Source organism: Haliotis asinina, chromosome 2 (assembly GCF_037392515.1).
Source record: "Haliotis asinina isolate JCU_RB_2024 chromosome 2, JCU_Hal_asi_v2, whole genome shotgun sequence".
NCBI lineage: Eukaryota > Metazoa > Mollusca > Gastropoda > Lepetellida > Haliotidae > Haliotis > Haliotis asinina.
The window spans coordinates 24,042,775-24,061,017 of NC_090281.1; the positions used below are offsets into that span (position 1 = coordinate 24,042,775).

Here is an 18,243-nt window from a genome sequence, read left to right on the forward strand (position 1 = left end):
TGAGTGGTCGCCACAATAACCCCAGTCTCATGGTGTCAATCATATACACTTATTCTGTTTAATCATTGGTTTGTTTGGTCACAGGCAAACCTTTGCTCGCATGTAAGAAGACTTGTCATTTACTCTATGCTGCGCACCCCATTTGAGCTACAGTTTGCCTGTGGTTTGGTCCAGATTCAATTATGTAGAAACTGCCGCCATAAAGCTGACACATTTCTGAGTGCGTTGAAAAAATAATATGTAATAAGTACTAACAACAAGTATCAGCTTTGAAAGTCTTTTGACACCACGTGGCCGAGAATGGGGCCCCGACCTTCTGAGAGATCTCCGTCCACTGTAGAAAAGTGCTGGTCTTGACAGTTGAAGGTTTGGACTTTCACGGACCCGAAGGACAACACGGGACAGAGTGGGGTTTATCATTATTTATTGGTGTCGCGTTGATGTCCCTGATTCTTAGAGTGATATTTGCAGAAAACACCAATCAATGGTTTATGTTTCTACTATTGTTGATCATTGTTATGTTGATAGGGCTGTGGTGGAGCTGACCTACTTCTCAATGTGCTGAGTCTGCAGGATGAACAACACTGTGAGGAGCTGAAAGATGGAAACACCATTCGTGAGCAACTCGTGTTATTCCGATCGTCACGGAAATGGGCGATTCATGACAAATTTGGCTTTCACGATAGGCACAGTAGCTTCTTGTTCCGAGTTAGTTCAAGGTGATTGAAGGTTATATTTTCACCTTTTCATCAAGATTTCATTTAAAGCTGGAAAATATATTTAAAGTGGGAAATGTCAGCTGGAACTGCAATATCGTATCATAACGCGGTGGGATGTTGCTCATGATACCAATCACTCGCTTGTCTGGCCCAGACTTTTTCATAAGTCGGCGTTGATACGTATACATTTGTTGAGACTGTATTCAATAGCAAAAACGATGGCTGGGTGGGCCTAACAGATGATTTTGTTTGAATAATGACTAAAAGAAGAAATTGAAAGGTTTACCAAACGTCATAAATCTTTTCGCAAGAAGGTTACGGTTAAGTTGATTTTGTGTTAAAATTAAACACTGTAGCTCCCCGAAATATTTTCATTTTGAATAAGTTTATCAATACCGGCAGATCTGTTCTCGATATATAGCTGCATTGCAGTTTTCTCCACTGCGTCAATTCGCACAACTGCTGTTTCCAACCATTACAAAACGGCGTCACTAGCTGAACTCCATGAAAACCGTTGTAAAACAAAGGAAATATTCCAAGCCCCAATAACTTCTTCCTTAAGTATACACTTGTTAAGCCCTGTCTCATGTCACTTACCTGTTTGTAGTAGGCCTTGAATTCTCGCTTGTTGACAGTACCGTCATCTATAAACATATGATGAGGCATTAGGAATCTTACTTACCAGGAGTGAGTGAGTTTAGTTTTACACCACTTTTGAGCAAATATTCCCGCAATATTACGGCGGGGGGACACCAGATAATGGGCTTCGCACATTGTGGCGAATCGAACCGGGTCTTTGGCGTGAAGAGCGAACGCTTTAACCACTAGACTACCCCACCACCCCTACTTACCAGGAAACAATATGATGATTACAGTAAAGATGATTTCTAGATGACTGTATGTTGGGGTTGACAAAACTTTAACAGCCATTTGCGAGTACAGTTCTTCCAAGGCGAGCGTGAGTGAGTGAGTTTGTTTTACGTCGGTTTTAGCAATATTCCAGCAATATCATGGAGGTGGACACCGGAAATGGGCGTCAGACATTTTAACCATGCGGAAATCGAACCCATGTCTTCAGCGTGATGAGCGAATGCTTCAACCACTAGGTAACACCCCCCACCCCCCCACCCCGAGGTAAGAGGTACCAGCAGTGTCCAGTCGAGTTCGGTCTTATAGTTGTACTTTCGTTATACCCAGATATGATTCTCATACAAGTCTGAGATATTTGTTTAGTAAACGGAGGGTAATGAATACTTGGTGAGTAATAGTTTGAACTCCATAGTTGTTTAGTTGTTTTGATTGCTGCTTAACACCGCATTCAGGCACCGGTGATCGACAGCATGAGCATTGTGCTACACAACTGGGAACTGATGACATGTGTAAACCAAGTCAGCAAGCCTGATCATCCCATTCCGTTAGTTGGCCTCTTATGACAAGCCTGGGTTGCTGCAGATCAACTCAGTATACTCCGAGTATACTGAGGTCAGGTCACGCTCTTATAAATGTTATGCCCCGGGGTATCACTGTGTTGTAGAAGACAGGATTGTTTGCTACCGTCATGGTCCATCCTGTTGTAGAGGGCGTCCAGGTCGGATGACGTCACTACACCGTTCTGGTCATCGTCGTACTCCAGGAAGAGGGCGTGTCCAACGATGTTGAGAGTTGGCTCCGTCGCCCCCCAGTGGAAGTCGAACTCGGCCCGGGTTACCTCACCGTCTCCTAGAAATCAACACGGACGGTGGACACACGCGATGTGCTGTATACATTGAAGGATGGGTTGAAAACAAACACGGGCAATTTATTTTTCTAAAAATGAAGAAAAGGATTGCTTTAGTTTCTATATTTTAGGAAAAAAACGTGTAAGAATGCATGTTGTTTGTTGATTTATTCTTGGACGCGACAAACTAAAATTCATTGATAAAGCATTGCTTTCTGAATTCTGTTCTAAACTGACGGACAAAAGAAACGCTGGTTTCACAAACCTGGTTGCAAAACTGATTCAAACTCAAAAACATTGTTTACAGCAATATAGGAACATTCTTGCAAACCCAAACTTCGTGGCTGATAACATGTAATGAACGTGCAGCATGATTTTTGGGTGAAATCTGCGTTTTTGCATATAATTTCAAAAGTGCTTTTACGAAAATTTCGTGCAAAGATCGGGTATAAATAATGACTAAAACTCTTCTCTGACATTCGACCGTTTAGATTTGATGAACAAGAATGCCACGTTTAACATCTGTACAGCGCGAGAGAGCGATAGGAATGCTGGAGATGGGTGCAACCCAGTCCAGGGTTGCGACAATCATGGGCTGTCATCAAACCACGATAGAGAGACTAGTGCAACGTGTCAGACAGACTGGTCAGACATCAGGCAGACCACGGAGTGGAAGACCGCGGGTAACAACGCAAAATGAAGACCGCTATTTACGTCTGCTTCACCTTCGTAACAGATTCCTCACTGTTACGTCATCAGCAAGAGATGCACTACAACACCCCATCAGCAGGAAGACCGTGGCCCGACGTCTCCGCCATTATGGACTGAGGGCTTATCGACCATTCAGAGGAATGACCTTGACCCTGCAACATCGACGGAACCGATTGAGGTGGGCTCGAACTGTGCAACTCTGGCAAAGACGACAGTGGGACAGAGTGTTTTTTTCGGATGAAAGCAGATTCAGACTCTTCAATGCTGACGGCCGAATGCGCGTGTACAGACGTAGAGGGGAACGGACGTCACGTTGTTGTGTTCAAGAGGTGCAACCTGATGGTGGCGACAGTGTGATGATATGGGGCGATATTTGTGGTGACAGGAAGACTGATTTGGTTGTCATTAATGGTAATCTAAATGCTCAAGGATATATCAACCAGGTATTGAGACCAGTCGTGCTTCCCTTCATACAGAATAATCCAAGAACTCTGTTTCAACAGGATAACGCCACTCCACACAGTGCACGTGTTACAAGGGACTTTCTGAACGCTAATAACATCCAGGTTCTTCCTTGGCCAGCCAGATCCCCCGACTTGAATCCGATAGAACATCTGTGGGATCACCTCGGGAGACGTATTAAGCAACGTCAACAACGTCCTCATGACCGACAGACGTTAACGCAAGCCCTGCAAGAGGAGTGGCGTCAAATCACCCCAGCAACTGTCAGGAGACTGGTTACATCTGTTAGACGTCGTGTCAGGGCGTGCATTCGTGCTAGAGGTGGACACACTCCATACTGATGACATTTTCTTAATTTTGGGTGATTTCGGTGTGATCGACTTATGGACAATCCAACTGCTTGAACAAAATTCATTATAATTTCTTAAATATCCACCATATTTTTGTTAGAGCGTGTACACCTGTTGTCAGTTACCATCTCTTTGATATACAGTCATAATTGCTTACATATATTGTCTTACGTTTTCATTTCATAAGAAAAAATGTTGCCAGCGTTTCTTTTGTCCATCAGTTTAAATGTGACCAGGGGCTCCTTATACGAAGCAACCTTTACTGAGGTTAAACTTAACTCCCGTTCTTTAACATTGCACTGAGGTTATCTTAATAGAGGATACTGCATGAGTGCCCGTGTCATACTATGTTTACCACACGAGTGTCTAAATGTTGGTATGTCCTGAGCAAGAACGAGGGATATGACGATATTTAGGCACGAGTGCCATAAACATGGTATGTTATGGGCACGAATGTGATATTCTGTTTATTACCGAAGTCGTTAAATTGAGGAAATTAAACCCAAATCTACTTTCAAACTCGGGCTGGCTACCCACAGTCGCCGCATGTAGAACGCAACGTCACAGATGAAACGTGACGTCACAGCATTGTTCATGGCAAAGTGATATTTTGCCCTAGGGCACGGTATGAAAAATATGAGCCCCGATATGTTCCTCCTCGTAAGTAATACAGTGACGCATGATCAGCTTTGTGAAAGGAGGCCTAGGGCAAGTGAATGACTGGGTTGGGGTTTGCCCAATATTTTAGCGATATCACGGCGGGGGACAACACAAACATAAACGGAGGGGGACATAAACGCATCGTACTCATGTGAACAATCGAACCCGGGACTTTAGACTATCCCAGCACCCATATATGTCCCCTAACAATCTGTGAATCTAACCGTTAGATTGTCTCCACTTACCGTCAGTGTCATAGTCATGGATGAAAACCTGGAGGTCACTCCTGTCAAATTTTCCGTTGCTGTTGGAGTCGAAAGACGTCCACATACTATCCGTTTCCTTATCTACGTGGGCCTCCCAGGCCGTCACCGGATCCGTGTCACTACAAGGGGAGATAACCATATCAGCTAGCTCGAACCTGTATATTCAACGGGGAGAGTTCTATGGATATACAACTTTATTAATCTGAGCGACGTTTCGGTGTAGCTGCTAATACCGTTATCAAGCAAGAATATATTGACGCATCAAACCTGATTACTTACAGCGTGCTGGTGGTATGAGCACACATTAATATGGCGTTAGAAAAACAAAACAACAAAAAACAACCAATGCGTTCTTGTGGGAAATAATGAAATTGATATATAGGCATGCGAAAACCTATCGATCTATAGGCGTACTCATCATGGGAGTGAACTTCCTAATCAACTAATCAGTGCAAAGCTTACAATTACCGGTACATATGTGACCAACTCATGTTATTCCGAGATAAGTCGAATAGCGACTCTTTGGAGCATTCGTCATCACGCGCACCTTTCCGTCACCTCCAAGAAGACTCTCGCTTTTCGGCGTGTCATGGAATAACACGAGTTGGTCCATTCGTCATGAACCCACCCCTTTACGTAACTTCGGAGAAGGCTCTCGCTATTCGGCTTGTCTCGGAATAACAAAGAGCCAGTCTCGAATGAAGTTGGTCACGAGTGGAATGTTCTTGGAGGTTACGGAAAGGGGCGATTGGTGACGAATGTTACTGGTACGCCGAAATGAAGCATTTGGAGACTTCAGAAAACTCGACGAAGTGATGGATATTTTTGTTCAAGACTCATGTGTGTCAAATGCATGATGGTTAAAACTGGATTATCATGACGATTTGGAGACATTTCGTGCGTTTTCCGATAAAATGCATATTTTGCACACGCTGCTGCTCACACGGTTAATTATGTCGATTAATAAGTCACGTGACAGTGACTCCTACAATGGAGGAGTCGTAAATAGTGTGATCGTCGTTTGGAACGACTGCTGATTGGTTGTATACGAGGCAAGTGTTCTTACCCCATGACGCAGGGCAGGAGGAGGAGAAGCAGGGCGTACTGGACCATCGCTGGAACACAGAACACATAGCTAGTCTTTTTGTCTTAGCTCAGTCTCATCTAGCGATTACCGTACATACTATAGTGGAGGTTCGACTGCGTATTGCTCTCATCCACCTCGTGCTTGTTTCCGCAGACTTAAATCGGTCGCATACTGTTGTGACTAATTTTGATGTAGGGAACTTGCGTTTTCTCGAAGTAAAAGCTTGGTCCTTTGGTATCACTCACTTAGTCTTCAGTTAGCGGTTATGTCGACAACTGGATAACTCGAGTGCACGTGTAGGTCCCGTCAACTTATACACCAGTCTATTTGACTGTTCAAATACTCTGTGCAATGTAATGTACAAAGTACAGATTCTAGTACGTGGAAGTGAAGGTGGCTGAGTGGGTTAGGTGGCTGACTTTTTGTGCTGGCGATTAGGTGCCTGACTCTGAGGGTGTGGGTTCGAATCCTGAATGGGACTGAACCCCAATCGTACTAGAATCTAGAATTTATCAAGAGAGTGTATTACATTTGACCACTTTCTAAATGGCATTGTGTAATCATATAATAAAAACCTATTTTCAAGTTTTTGATTTGTTGAAACTTCAAAAGTAAACGCAAACGAGTCAGTATCTTTCAATATCTTCATAACCGGATGTTGCATATTTGGAAACAGTTGACCTGATCCTGTATCTCGATTACGGTACGCTCACCTTACCGCCACGACTGTCGTAAGTCTACGTTAAGGTATGGTAGTTACGATCACCTTATCGCCACGACTGTCGTAAGTCTACGTTAAAGTAGGGTAGTTACGCTCACCTTACCGCCACGACTGTCGTAAGTCTACGTTAAAGTAGGGTAGTTACGCTCACCTTACCGCCACGACTGTCGTAAGTCTACGTTAAAGTAGGGTAGTTACGCTCACCTTACCGCCACGACTGTCGTAATTCTGTGTTACAGTAGGGTAGTTACGCTCACCTTACCGACACGACTGTCGTAAGTCTGTGTTAAAGTATGGTAGTTACGATCACCTGACCGCCACTACACTCGTAAGCCTACGTTAAAGTATGGGAGTTACGCTCACCTTACCGACACGACTGTCGTAAGTCTACGTTAAAGTAGGGTAGTTACGCTCACCTTACCGCCACGACTGTCGTAAGCCTACGTTAAAGTAGGGTAGTTACGCTAACCTTACCGACACGACTGTCGCAAGTCTGTGTTAAAGTATGGTAGTTACGATCACCTTACCGCCACGACTGTCGTAAGTCTACGTTAAAGTAGGGTAGTTACGCTAACCTTACCGACACGACTGTCGCAAGTCTGTGTTAAAGTATGGTAGTTACGATCACCTTACCGACACGACTGTCGTAAGTCTGTGTTAAAGTATGGTAGTTACGCTCACCTTACCGACACGACTGTCGCAGGTCTACGTTAAAGTAGGGTAGTTACGCTAACCTTACCGACACGACTGTCGCAAGTCTGTGTTAAAGTATGGTAGTTACGATCACCTTACCGCCACTACACTCGTAAGCCTATGTTAAAGTATGGGAGTTACGATCACCTTACTGCCACTACACTCGTAAGTCTATGTTAAAGTATGGTAGTTACGATCACCTTACCGCCACGACAGTCGCAAGTCTATGTTAAAGTAGGGTAGTTACGCTCACCTTACCGCCATGTTAAAGTATGGTAGTTACCATCATCTCAGCGCTACCATCACTTTGAGGAACGGGTCTCTGATGGATCCAACAAACTATCCTTTCAGTATATTTCAGTCAAAATGCATATTATCAACTATGGTTATAACAAAGGAACCCCGTGAAGTTCCGGGAAATGTGTGAGTGAGTTTAGTTTTACGCCGCTTTTAGCAATATTCCAGCAATATCACAGCGGGAGACACCAGAAAATGAGCTTCACACATTGTACCCATGTGGGGAATCGAACCCGGGTCTTTGGCGTGACGAGCGAACTCTTTTACCACTGGGCTACCCCACCGCCCCGGGTAAGAAATGATCTTCAGTAACCCATGCTTGTCGGAAGTGGCGACCAACGGGATCAGTGGTCAGGCTCGCTGACTTGGTTGACACATGTCATCGTATCCCAATTGTATAGACTGATGCTCGAGTTGTTGATCACTGGATTGTCTGGTCCAGACTCGATTATTTGTAGATAGCCGCTATATAGCTGGAATACTGCTGAAACTCACTCAAAAAGCAATATTTGTGATCCTTTTGAGTTCGTTATAACAGTACTTCACCCCTTACTCCGTTGAGCTTTGATGACAGCACGCTGCACAGTACAAAATACATATTGTATAATACTAACATTGAAATAGTTCTTAACGTTTCAAGAATTGGTTCCGGATGAAATATTTTGTGACGTATGTTGTATCTACAAATGAAATAGGTGTAATTGTTAAATGGATCTATGGCAGATGTGCTAAGTCACATGGCGACATGACATCCAATAAAATGTCCAGTGATTTAAGAGTTTCAAGCGACATTTGCCGATATTTATCACAAGGATCACAATACTGTAAACGTACCTGTAAACCAAATGCCGATAGGCAAAAACATCATTTCAAGAAAACAAGGAATCAGCTCTTCTCACAAAATGGTAAAATCAGGCGTAGTTATTGATCACAACTACCAGAGAGGTCAGAGATTTACCAGAGATTTTTTAGAAGAATTGTTTTCAGCAAGTCATGCCTACCGCAAGATGCGACTAACGGCACAGACTGGTCAGGCATTGTGACATAGGTGACATAGGTGTAATAGGTGACGCATATCGGATGCGACGACATATGCTCATGGTATTAATCACTAGATTGCCTGTCCAGACTCCAGTATACACAGACCTCTGTTCTACAGCTGGTATACTGCTGCGGGGGGTGGTTGGGTAGCCTTGTGGTTAAACCGTTCGCTCGTCACGACGGAGACCCGGGTTCGATTCCCCACAAGGGACACAACGTGTCAAGCCCATTTCTGGTGTCCCTCGTTGGTGATTTTGCGGCGTAAAAAGAAACCCGCTCACTCATTGGAATATTGCTGAGTGCGGCATTAAACAACAAACAAGAACCAAAGTGGTCATGTTTGCTATGTTAATTTGTTCATGGATGAATATGTCCAGGAAGTCACACACTTGATGTAAGGAAACACACTTTACTTACTATGAATACGTACTCGGAAATACGGATTTTCTGTCAGTTAATTCCTTGTCAGAATTGACAAAGGAGTGATAATTAATATTTCCCGTGATGTTATTCTGTAACCGGCCAAAACATTATGCCACGCAGAGCATTTTGTTAGATCGTATGCGATATATGTCGTTGTTCATTTTCCATTAGCGATGTTTTACTTAACAGACAGCAATATGCTTGCAATAGTCCAGCCGCTGGCATCTGAAATTGGCGTTACATATCGTACCCATGTACGGAATCGAACCCGGACGTTCGGGATGACTAGCGACCGCTATTCCAGCAGAGCCACCTCACAATGTGTATGAATCACACGTTAACAATCTGACCATTAGTAAATAGTATAAGAGTGGCAAATTGAGATTCTTTTAGTCTCTCAAAGTTCTCTTCGAAATAAGAAATTACACAAGTGTTATTATGAAAAATATTTCAGTCCCTGTACCCACTCTTACCTGTCCTAATGGTGAGAGCTACGAAATGAACATATGGCGGGAGAAGGAAAGCCCGTATGTTGCCACGTGACATGGGATTGGGGAAGTCTTAAAAAATCATTAGAGATAACAATTAACGAAATAATTTGGAAGTGAAAATCTGAAGGAGGCATACTACGAACTGTTATATTTTTAACTATTGAGCGATAACCCCTTGGCCTGAATGCCATTTTCTCGAAAGCCTTGCTTTGCAGACAAACCGTATCTGCGTAGTATTAATTATTTGTGTCACGAGCGCTAACTGTGTGGTTTTAAGAACATGTTTTTAGAATTTGTACAGCAGGGGATGCAACGTCGAGGGTGCACACAATCCTTTGAATTTACCATATACACCGCTTTCATAATCCATCAAAGGCGTGTCAGGGGACACCAGTAATGGGTTTCACATATTGTTCACATGTGGGAAACGAACTCGGAAAAGTCCCGTTAACCCAACTGCCTCACATGTGTTCACCCGTGAAGATCCGGGTTCGGATTGATCTTCAGCAAGCAATGATTGTCTTAGAGGCAACTAAAGGGATCTAGGCCCCGTTTCACAAGATTCTCGTAAGCCTAAGATCTCGTAAGTGTTCTCGTAGCATTTGTACCGCCTGTGTTACAGTTTATAATAGGAGGTACAATGGCTACGAGAACACTTACGAGATCTTAGACCAAAGGCAAGCTGTAGCGCAAATGGGGTTGCGCAGCGTAGAGAAAATGACCAGTCTTCATATATGCGCGCGCAGATTGGTGGTCATGCCCTTGATGACTGGATTGATTTGTCCAGATTTGTTTATTTACAAATCGCCGTCGTATAGCTAGAATATTTCTGAATGTTAAATGACCAATATACAAACAAATCAACGCATGCTCCACCTACCACGCGCATTTCACCGAGTCAACACAACATGCATCCGTCTGAAAACCCCGTGATATTATAAAACAACACTGATCACTGGTTTATGTGTTTATTATTGTTATTATTGTTTGTCATTGTTATGTAGATGGTGCTGCAGTGGTGGTGGCCTGATTCTCAATGTGCTGAGTCTGTAGGATGAACAACACTGTGAGGAGCTGAAAGATGGAAACACCATTCCTGAGCAAATCGGTGTTTTTCCGGGACAGACCGAACAGGAGACAAATAGTTTAGTTTTACACTGTTGTTAGGATTATTGCAGCAATGTCACGGCGGGGGACACCACAAGGCTACGCAACCGCCCCAACAATATTCCAGGACAGGTGACTGGACAGGTAATCTAGTGATTAATATCATGAGCATCTGTCGACGCAATTCGGATACCCAGTCGCCCACCCAGAGAGACTGACATAAGAAAACAGTAACAAAATCCGATATACGTTTTGGATTTAAGAAAGATGACATTTTGTCAATGAAGTAATAGTCGAAAACAGTTGAAATGTAGTTTACGGGAAAGGGCCTATGGTGACCAATGATATTTTTTCCTAATTACGGAAACGGAAGGGGGGCTGTAAATGGGAACCTTATCACGATTCTTACACTTTTCTCATCAAATTTAAAATTAATTTAATAACGGGAAACAACCATATTTTGACCCGCAGGAAACTTGAAGAAATTCTGCTTATTCACAAAAGTGACATCGCATTCACTTCATTCAAAGTGTGAACGATTGAAAGTTTGATTCGGGTCTGACGTTAAACGCAAAGGCGTTCAAAGGATAACAAGTTCAAAGAGGGTTTATCAAAGTGATAAAAGGCTTTCCACATTCGTAGAAATTATCTGTTCGTAAAGCAGTGTCTATTTATTGTATCAATATAATGATGATAATTAATATCAATATAATGATGATAATTGATATCAATATAATGATGATAATTGATATCAATATAATGATGATAACTGATATCAATATAATGATGATAATTGATATCAATATAATGAGCGTTCTTGACAAGTATGCGGACAACCGTCCCAGTCCCAGGATATAAATTCGATTATTCTCCAATTATACTAACATTCCAGTTATACCAACATTCCCTAACGCTTTACGCAAGGAACTAGGACGCGGTAATTGGAAATTTAACACCTCATTGTTGCGAAAAGAAAGATATATACAACTAGTGAAACATACTCAAAGGAGTACTTTGTATGAATATGCAGACAATAATTGTTCCAGGGAAGAAATAGATTCCCATTTCAAAGATTTATCTTTAAAATTTCAGATACATTATTACGTACATCTTATGTGAAAAAAGACAATATACCTAATTCCGCCGAGAAAACACATACTTTGTTGTGGTTACCTACCTGTTTGTAGTAATTCTTGAACTCATGTTTGCTGACAGTTCCGTCATCTGTAAAACACATGATGCATTAAGGAGAATCATTATCAGGATACTAAACTATCAAAGATTGTCGCGAAAATTTGTTAGTTCAACTTTTGTCGTTGTTACTGGAATTCTGGATTGAGGAGATAGCCCAAACTCAGGGCGTAGCTACCCTTGGAGTGAATGAGTTTAGTGAATGAAGCTTTACGCAAGGTTCCAGCAACATGGCGACGGGGAACATCATATATGGGTTTCACACATTGTACCCATGTGGGTAATAGAACTCGGGTCTTCACCGTGACGAAACGGAATCTTCAAACACAAGTATACCCAACTGCCCCTCCATCTTGGAGAGGGGGTGTTGGTGGGAGCAGACGCAGTAGTACAAAGGGAGTGAGAGAGTTTTACATCGCATCGGCAATACCGCAGTCATACATCGATAAGACAAGCTGATTACAATTAAATATCTGAAGACTTTTAAGAAACAGCCTGACCAATAGCTTGACCCTCCAAGCTTGACGCCATGTACATATTGCACAGTAAACGTCTGTCCTTGAGACAATGGAAACAGGTTTACACAAACAGCGAGCTGTTTACAAGAACATGGTATTTGAGTTACCGTCATGGTCCATCCTGTTGTAGAGGGCGTCCAGGTCGGATGACGTCACTACACCGTTCTGGTCGTCGTCGTACTCTAGGAACAGGCCGTGTCCAACGATGTTGAGAGTTGGCTCCGTCACCCCCCAGTGGAAGTCGAACTCGGCCCGGGTTACCTCATCGTCTCCTATAAACCAATATAGCAACACAGATAACGGACAATCGTTAAAAAGACACCTTAAAGGGTGAAGGTATAGTGAGTGTGTGAGTTTTGTTTTACGCCGCTTTTAGCAATATTCCAGCAATATCACGGCGGGGATACCAGAAGTGAAAATATATAGTGTTCTGTTTCTTATAAATGCTATCTGCTCCTCGAATATCAGAAAATACTCATGTTGCATATCTTTTCATTTGAATGGAAGAAATTACATGGGCGAGGATTTCTCATATCCATTGGTATTTGATTTTGTCAGTCTCCATAACTGTGTTAAGTAAAAATATACTATTTCCAGATGTCAGCCAGGAAACAGCAAAACGGAGAATGGATTGGAGTCTTACGGCAGATCATTACCAACCGTGCACCATCCCAAACTTATTTAATATACACTCCGACAAAATAAGGGGACAGGTACTGGATGAGCCACGACCTGACAAATGACCCCAATTTGCATATATGGATATATGGGAACGCCATCCCTCCATTTGAAACAAGACGGAAACAGAATGTCGTCTAAATATTGAAAACTTCAATTTTCTCGTGGGAATCATTTCGTGAAGGTGTTTTGCTGAACTAAATCGCTCTACGAGGCATGTGTTAAACAGTAGCAGTATTGATTTCACGCCACGGTCTGCATGTACTGCACGTGCTTAATCGCCAGTCTACCTGTAACAACCAATTGTATTCGTCCAGATTACTTGCCCCGCCTGTTTGTCACAAAGACGTTCACTGTGCTGGCTCATCTAATACTTTATGATTATGAGTTATGATTGGTAGTTAGAAGGATCATCAACTTTGAAGAAATGATTGAGAGGTTTTGGGAACAATACGTGATGAGGGCATCATTTTGTATTTGGAGTGGGTGAGTTTAGTTTTACGCCGTACTCGGCAATATTCCAGCTATATGGCGGCGGTCTGTAGTGAATCGAGTCTGGACCAAACTAGTGATCAACAGCATGAGCATCGATCTACGCAATTAGGATAAGATGCCATGTGTCAACCAAATCAGCTAGACTGATCCCGATCCCGTTAATCGACTCTTACAAGCATGGGTTACAGAAGATCAATTCAAACCAGGATCTTCACGGATCTCTTGATTCCGACTCTATCAAAATAAGAGTTTAAGTCGCTTTGAGATTTTAGTAATGTTCATTTTTAGTATCCATACTATTATCCACTATTAGCTAGCAGTGTAACGAATAATACTGAGACTAAGTTTACTTAGATTGCAGCTTACTCTCTACTTTGGAACAGCACATTAAGCTTGACACAGTATGTTAATGACAGATCCAGCTCGGGACATTCTGGAATTAAGAAGTCCGGCATCGATTGATAAGAAACGCAATTTTGAAAATCATGCCCCAAAACCAGTCGCACTGCTGTTCGCGTGCCCCAGGTCACCGAAGTGGAGCAAACGATCAGAAATTATCATTAGCAAGCAGCTCGTAGCGACCACGTGTTGTACCATCGAAAACAACGACGACATTTTAGCCAGACTCCAGTGGTGAAATCTTGGTGGATCGCGTATAACGTTTTTAGATTAACCGAGATAAGCACGAACGAACGTCCTGCAAACGTTACTATAAGGAAACATGGCCGATCTGAGGTTGGGTCTGTAATGATTTGGGGTGGAATTACAACGACTGCCGAGATGCCGCTGGAAAGGTCACTGACCATTATCAGCGAGCTTGGGTAGGTACTCTTACCGTCAGTGTCGTAGTCATGGATGAACGTCTGGACGTCGGACCTGTCGAATTTTCCGTTGTTGTTGAAATCGAACGTCTGCCACAGCCTTTCCGTTTCCTGGTGCACATGGTGTTCCCAGGCAGTGACGGGGTCCGTGGCGGGAGCACTGTCAGGGGAGACAACAGCGTTCAGATGTCGACTTAAAACAGACATGTTGTCGGAAAAGGAAGAGAACAGTACCCAGTAAAGTGTATTATTGCAGAGACACTGAATGAATTTGAAGATGATGTCCTCGAACCTATGGCGATTAGCCGTTTTTGTTAGTCTTGAATTGTCTCCCTTTGCTTTGGTTTATGTCATTCATACGCTGAGCAGTCGAATGATGAACTCGTGTGAAGGAAAGGAATTGCTGATCCTTTGTGAAAAAGCATATAGGTTTGTGTTTTGCGGCGGCCAAGATTCCGGGAACAAATCTTTTTCAGTTGAGGGATTGGGTGCACATGCGGAAAAAGAAAGAAAAACAGCAAAAGTTTGTCTGTTGGGTGTAAATAGAATACAGATATCAGTCTGCTCTGGTGATATCATTTATAAGAAAGCGACAAACTTCACATGGTCTGCTGTATCGTATTGTCAAGTTACGGACTACAAAAACCAACCACCGTCTGTCTACTCGTAAGCAGAAAGTCAGTCAACAGATGCGACAGAGTGGGTGTAGTTTCACGCCGTTTTTATGTAATATTTCAGCAATATCACAGCGGGGACACCAGAAACGGGCTTGCAACATTTTTTCCATATGGGGAATAGAACCCGGGTCATCGGTGCCACAAGCGAACGCTTTTACCTCTAAGCTACCCCACCACCATTCAACAGATGTTCTTACCCCAGGGCGCAGGGCAGGAGGAGGAGTAGGGCGTACTGGAACATCGCTGGAACACAGAACTCATACCTAGTCTTGTAATCTAACAAGATGCACACCTTTGAACGTAATATTAACTGGAACGTAGCTGAAAAGAGTTGTGGCCCTTAGACATTCTGGATACCCATGTTGATGATTGTGTTCTCTAGTACCATACCCTTGTTAGTTCTAACAACTTCCCAAAACCCACTCCCTTCCTCCAAAAAGGACAAACACGTTCATTCCAAATAAAGACACAAACAACACCAACAAAGAAACAAGAACAAACAAACAAACAAAAAACCCACCTAAAAACAACAACAAAAACCCAAAACAAACAAACAAAAAACAAAAACAAAAAACCCAAAAAAACCAACCAAACAAAACAACAACCCAAAAACACCCACCCCACTCGAATAAACACACACAAGGAATAAAAACACAAAACTAATAATAAAAAATAAATAAAAAAATTGAAATGGAATGCCAGAGAAATCCAAAAACAGTATTACAGTAATGAAAAAAAAGCAACGCCTAGAAATGTTTGATCGTAGGTTCAAACACTGATGAAAATCATTTTCTTGACGTTTCATGAGCATGCAGTGTTGACACGAGACTGTAACTTAAATTGTCATAAAAAGTATTAATTCTCTTATCATGCCATAAAAAGCCGTGTACTACCGTGTACCTTACCTGTCTTCACGATGAGAGTTAAGAAATGGACATGTGGCAGAAGAATTATTGCTGATATGTCGAGTCACCTGATCTGGGATCGGCACCACTCTGACGGGATGGTTCAGGTTTTTAAGATAGCAAGGAAAATTAACCCAAGTTCGACAAACATGAATGGAAGGCATGTAGTTATCTACGGTGGCACTCATATTTGTTGGGATAATCCCTTGGTCAGGATTCCTGTTTGAATGTTTTTCCTCCGCGATGTTCACTCATTTGACTTATTCAGTCACCAGAGAGAATGTTTAGTCTGTAACGCTAGTTTTGCTCCATGCTGTAAGATCCCATTTGGATAAGTATATTATTTTAACCCTCTTTTAAATTACATTTGTGACGTCACGCCATTGTCTCTTTGCTCCATTACTTTTCATTACTTGTGTAGCAATTTCAATTGTAACACCTTGATAGTTCGTACCACTTTGCATTACATTTGGCATATAACACTACCAATATTTTGAATGTAATTAAAGTAAGGTAGTAACTCTCCATTCCTTAACAATAATGTGCCTCGGCTCTTCAAGGACATCGGTCCCCTTATATTTCAGGAATGGCGAGTTATTCGGACAATACCCTCAGCCTAATACATGCATCGGCGACTGTGGATATGTTTCATATTTTCATTTAGCATGATTCATTTCCACGAGAAAAAAATGCTTTTTCGACACACAACAATATATGTCCGTGGGTAAATTAAACATTTAAACTTATATCTTTACTACGACCTCCCATTTGCTCTTACAGCTGTCCATCCATAAATTTGAAATATGAAGTGTAACAATTTTTTTAGTGCTAAACTATCTTCAGGTACACGTTATTGGCTGCTTTTGTTGTACTGTTTCGTTAGAAAAAAATACCCAAGATAATTCCATGATTTTTCCAAGATCGAAAAGTGGGGTGAGATATTTCCAGGTTTTCCAGGTCTTGTGGTGTAGTTTGAATTTGTTTTGCATACATCCTGACAGAGCACTGAATATGGTCTCAGTTTTGTTCACACTCGGGTGGACAGATGAAGCAAAGATGCATATTAGGCCTTCATACGAAGTTCTGGAAGACCTACTGTTATTATCCGAATATTATTAGGTCTTCAGGCGAAAGTCCCGTAGGCCTATTGTTATATTTTACAGATTAAGATAGGAATGCAGCAGAGAGGTTTCGGGTGTTCCTGACATCAGCTCAGCCTGCTTGTCCCCTCTACACGCAGCCCCCTTTACGCGCAGCCCCCTCTACACGCAGAAGGCAACCCTAGTTGCTTACATTACTGCAAGAAATTACCATATAGACACAGATTTATTAAACTTCGTGGCAACATTTGTATTTCTGTAGTAATGGAAACAACGTCACTGTGTTTTATATTCCCATGAAATAAAAATGTTAATAACATGTGTTTGATAACATGTGTTTGATAACATGTGTTTAATAACATGTGTTCAATAACATGTGTTTAATAACATGTGTCAGAACAAAGATTAGGATTGACTTAAGACACACTATACAATAAGGCACAGTATTCTTAGAAATTACTGGAACAATTGTTTCGGCAAATATCTAATATATGTATAAAAACTATGAATATATTGAGATATGACTCTCTTACAGTCTAAGTGTCTTTTCAGTTCTTTGTGATACCTCCTTGCCCTGCCATACACGACTGAATGCGTCTAGCTACCAATCAAAGTTTGTGTGACAGCGTATCCCAATGTTCGACCACTTCTTTCTTGATATCCTCAATATTTCTAATTTTGGTTTGATCTGTTCTTCATTAGTGCCCACATATTCTCAATAGGGTTAAGATTCTGGACTGTACGTGGCCCAGTCTAAAACCTGAACATTTTTGTCCGACAACCACTGGACTGTGTAGCCCGCGCGACGTTACCAGACTGGAAAATCCGTTTATCTTCATGCCAGCATATTGTTCCTTCGCCAAATTTGACGTTATGATATCTTACCCCGTATGTGAAATTTCGCGCTTTGGTTTCATGGGATCCTTTGTCCAAATTTCCACACAGTTCGAATAAATCCACATGGAATTTTAACCAGAAAATCAAGTATTATCCGAATCTTGATTTTCGTGAGCGCTATACAAGTTTAAATCCCCTTCTTTTGTGCATCTGTCATCAATGGTGGAGGACTTCCGCGTTTTTTTACCCAGTCAAGGCTTTGTATTTCTTGTCTAT

At 42.1% G+C, this 18,243-nt stretch overlaps 2 protein-coding genes across 2 annotated transcripts; both read right to left on the reverse strand.

Moving 5' to 3' along the window:
- Window positions 1-407: 407 nt before the first annotated feature.
- On the reverse strand, window positions 408-9,699 carry LOC137273440 (uncharacterized). The gene is made up of 6 exons (XM_067806130.1): window positions 9,621-9,699; window positions 5,952-6,000; window positions 4,865-5,004; window positions 2,274-2,438; window positions 1,317-1,363; window positions 408-594 (listed from the first exon to the last, which is right to left on the reverse strand). The coding sequence occupies exons 1-6, from the start codon at window positions 9,691-9,693 to the stop codon at window positions 547-549; spliced, it is 522 nt and encodes a 173-aa protein (XP_067662231.1). The 5' UTR covers window positions 9,694-9,699; the 3' UTR covers window positions 408-546.
- An 895-nt stretch (window positions 9,700-10,594) lies between these two features.
- LOC137272375 (uncharacterized) lies at window positions 10,595-15,366 on the reverse strand. Its single transcript, XM_067804751.1, has 5 exons — window positions 15,323-15,366; window positions 14,463-14,608; window positions 12,562-12,726; window positions 11,923-11,969; window positions 10,595-10,712 (listed from the first exon to the last, which is right to left on the reverse strand). The coding sequence occupies exons 1-5, from the start codon at window positions 15,364-15,366 to the stop codon at window positions 10,635-10,637; spliced, it is 480 nt and encodes a 159-aa protein (XP_067660852.1). The 3' UTR covers window positions 10,595-10,634.
- Between the last annotated feature and the right edge of the window lie 2,877 nt (window positions 15,367-18,243).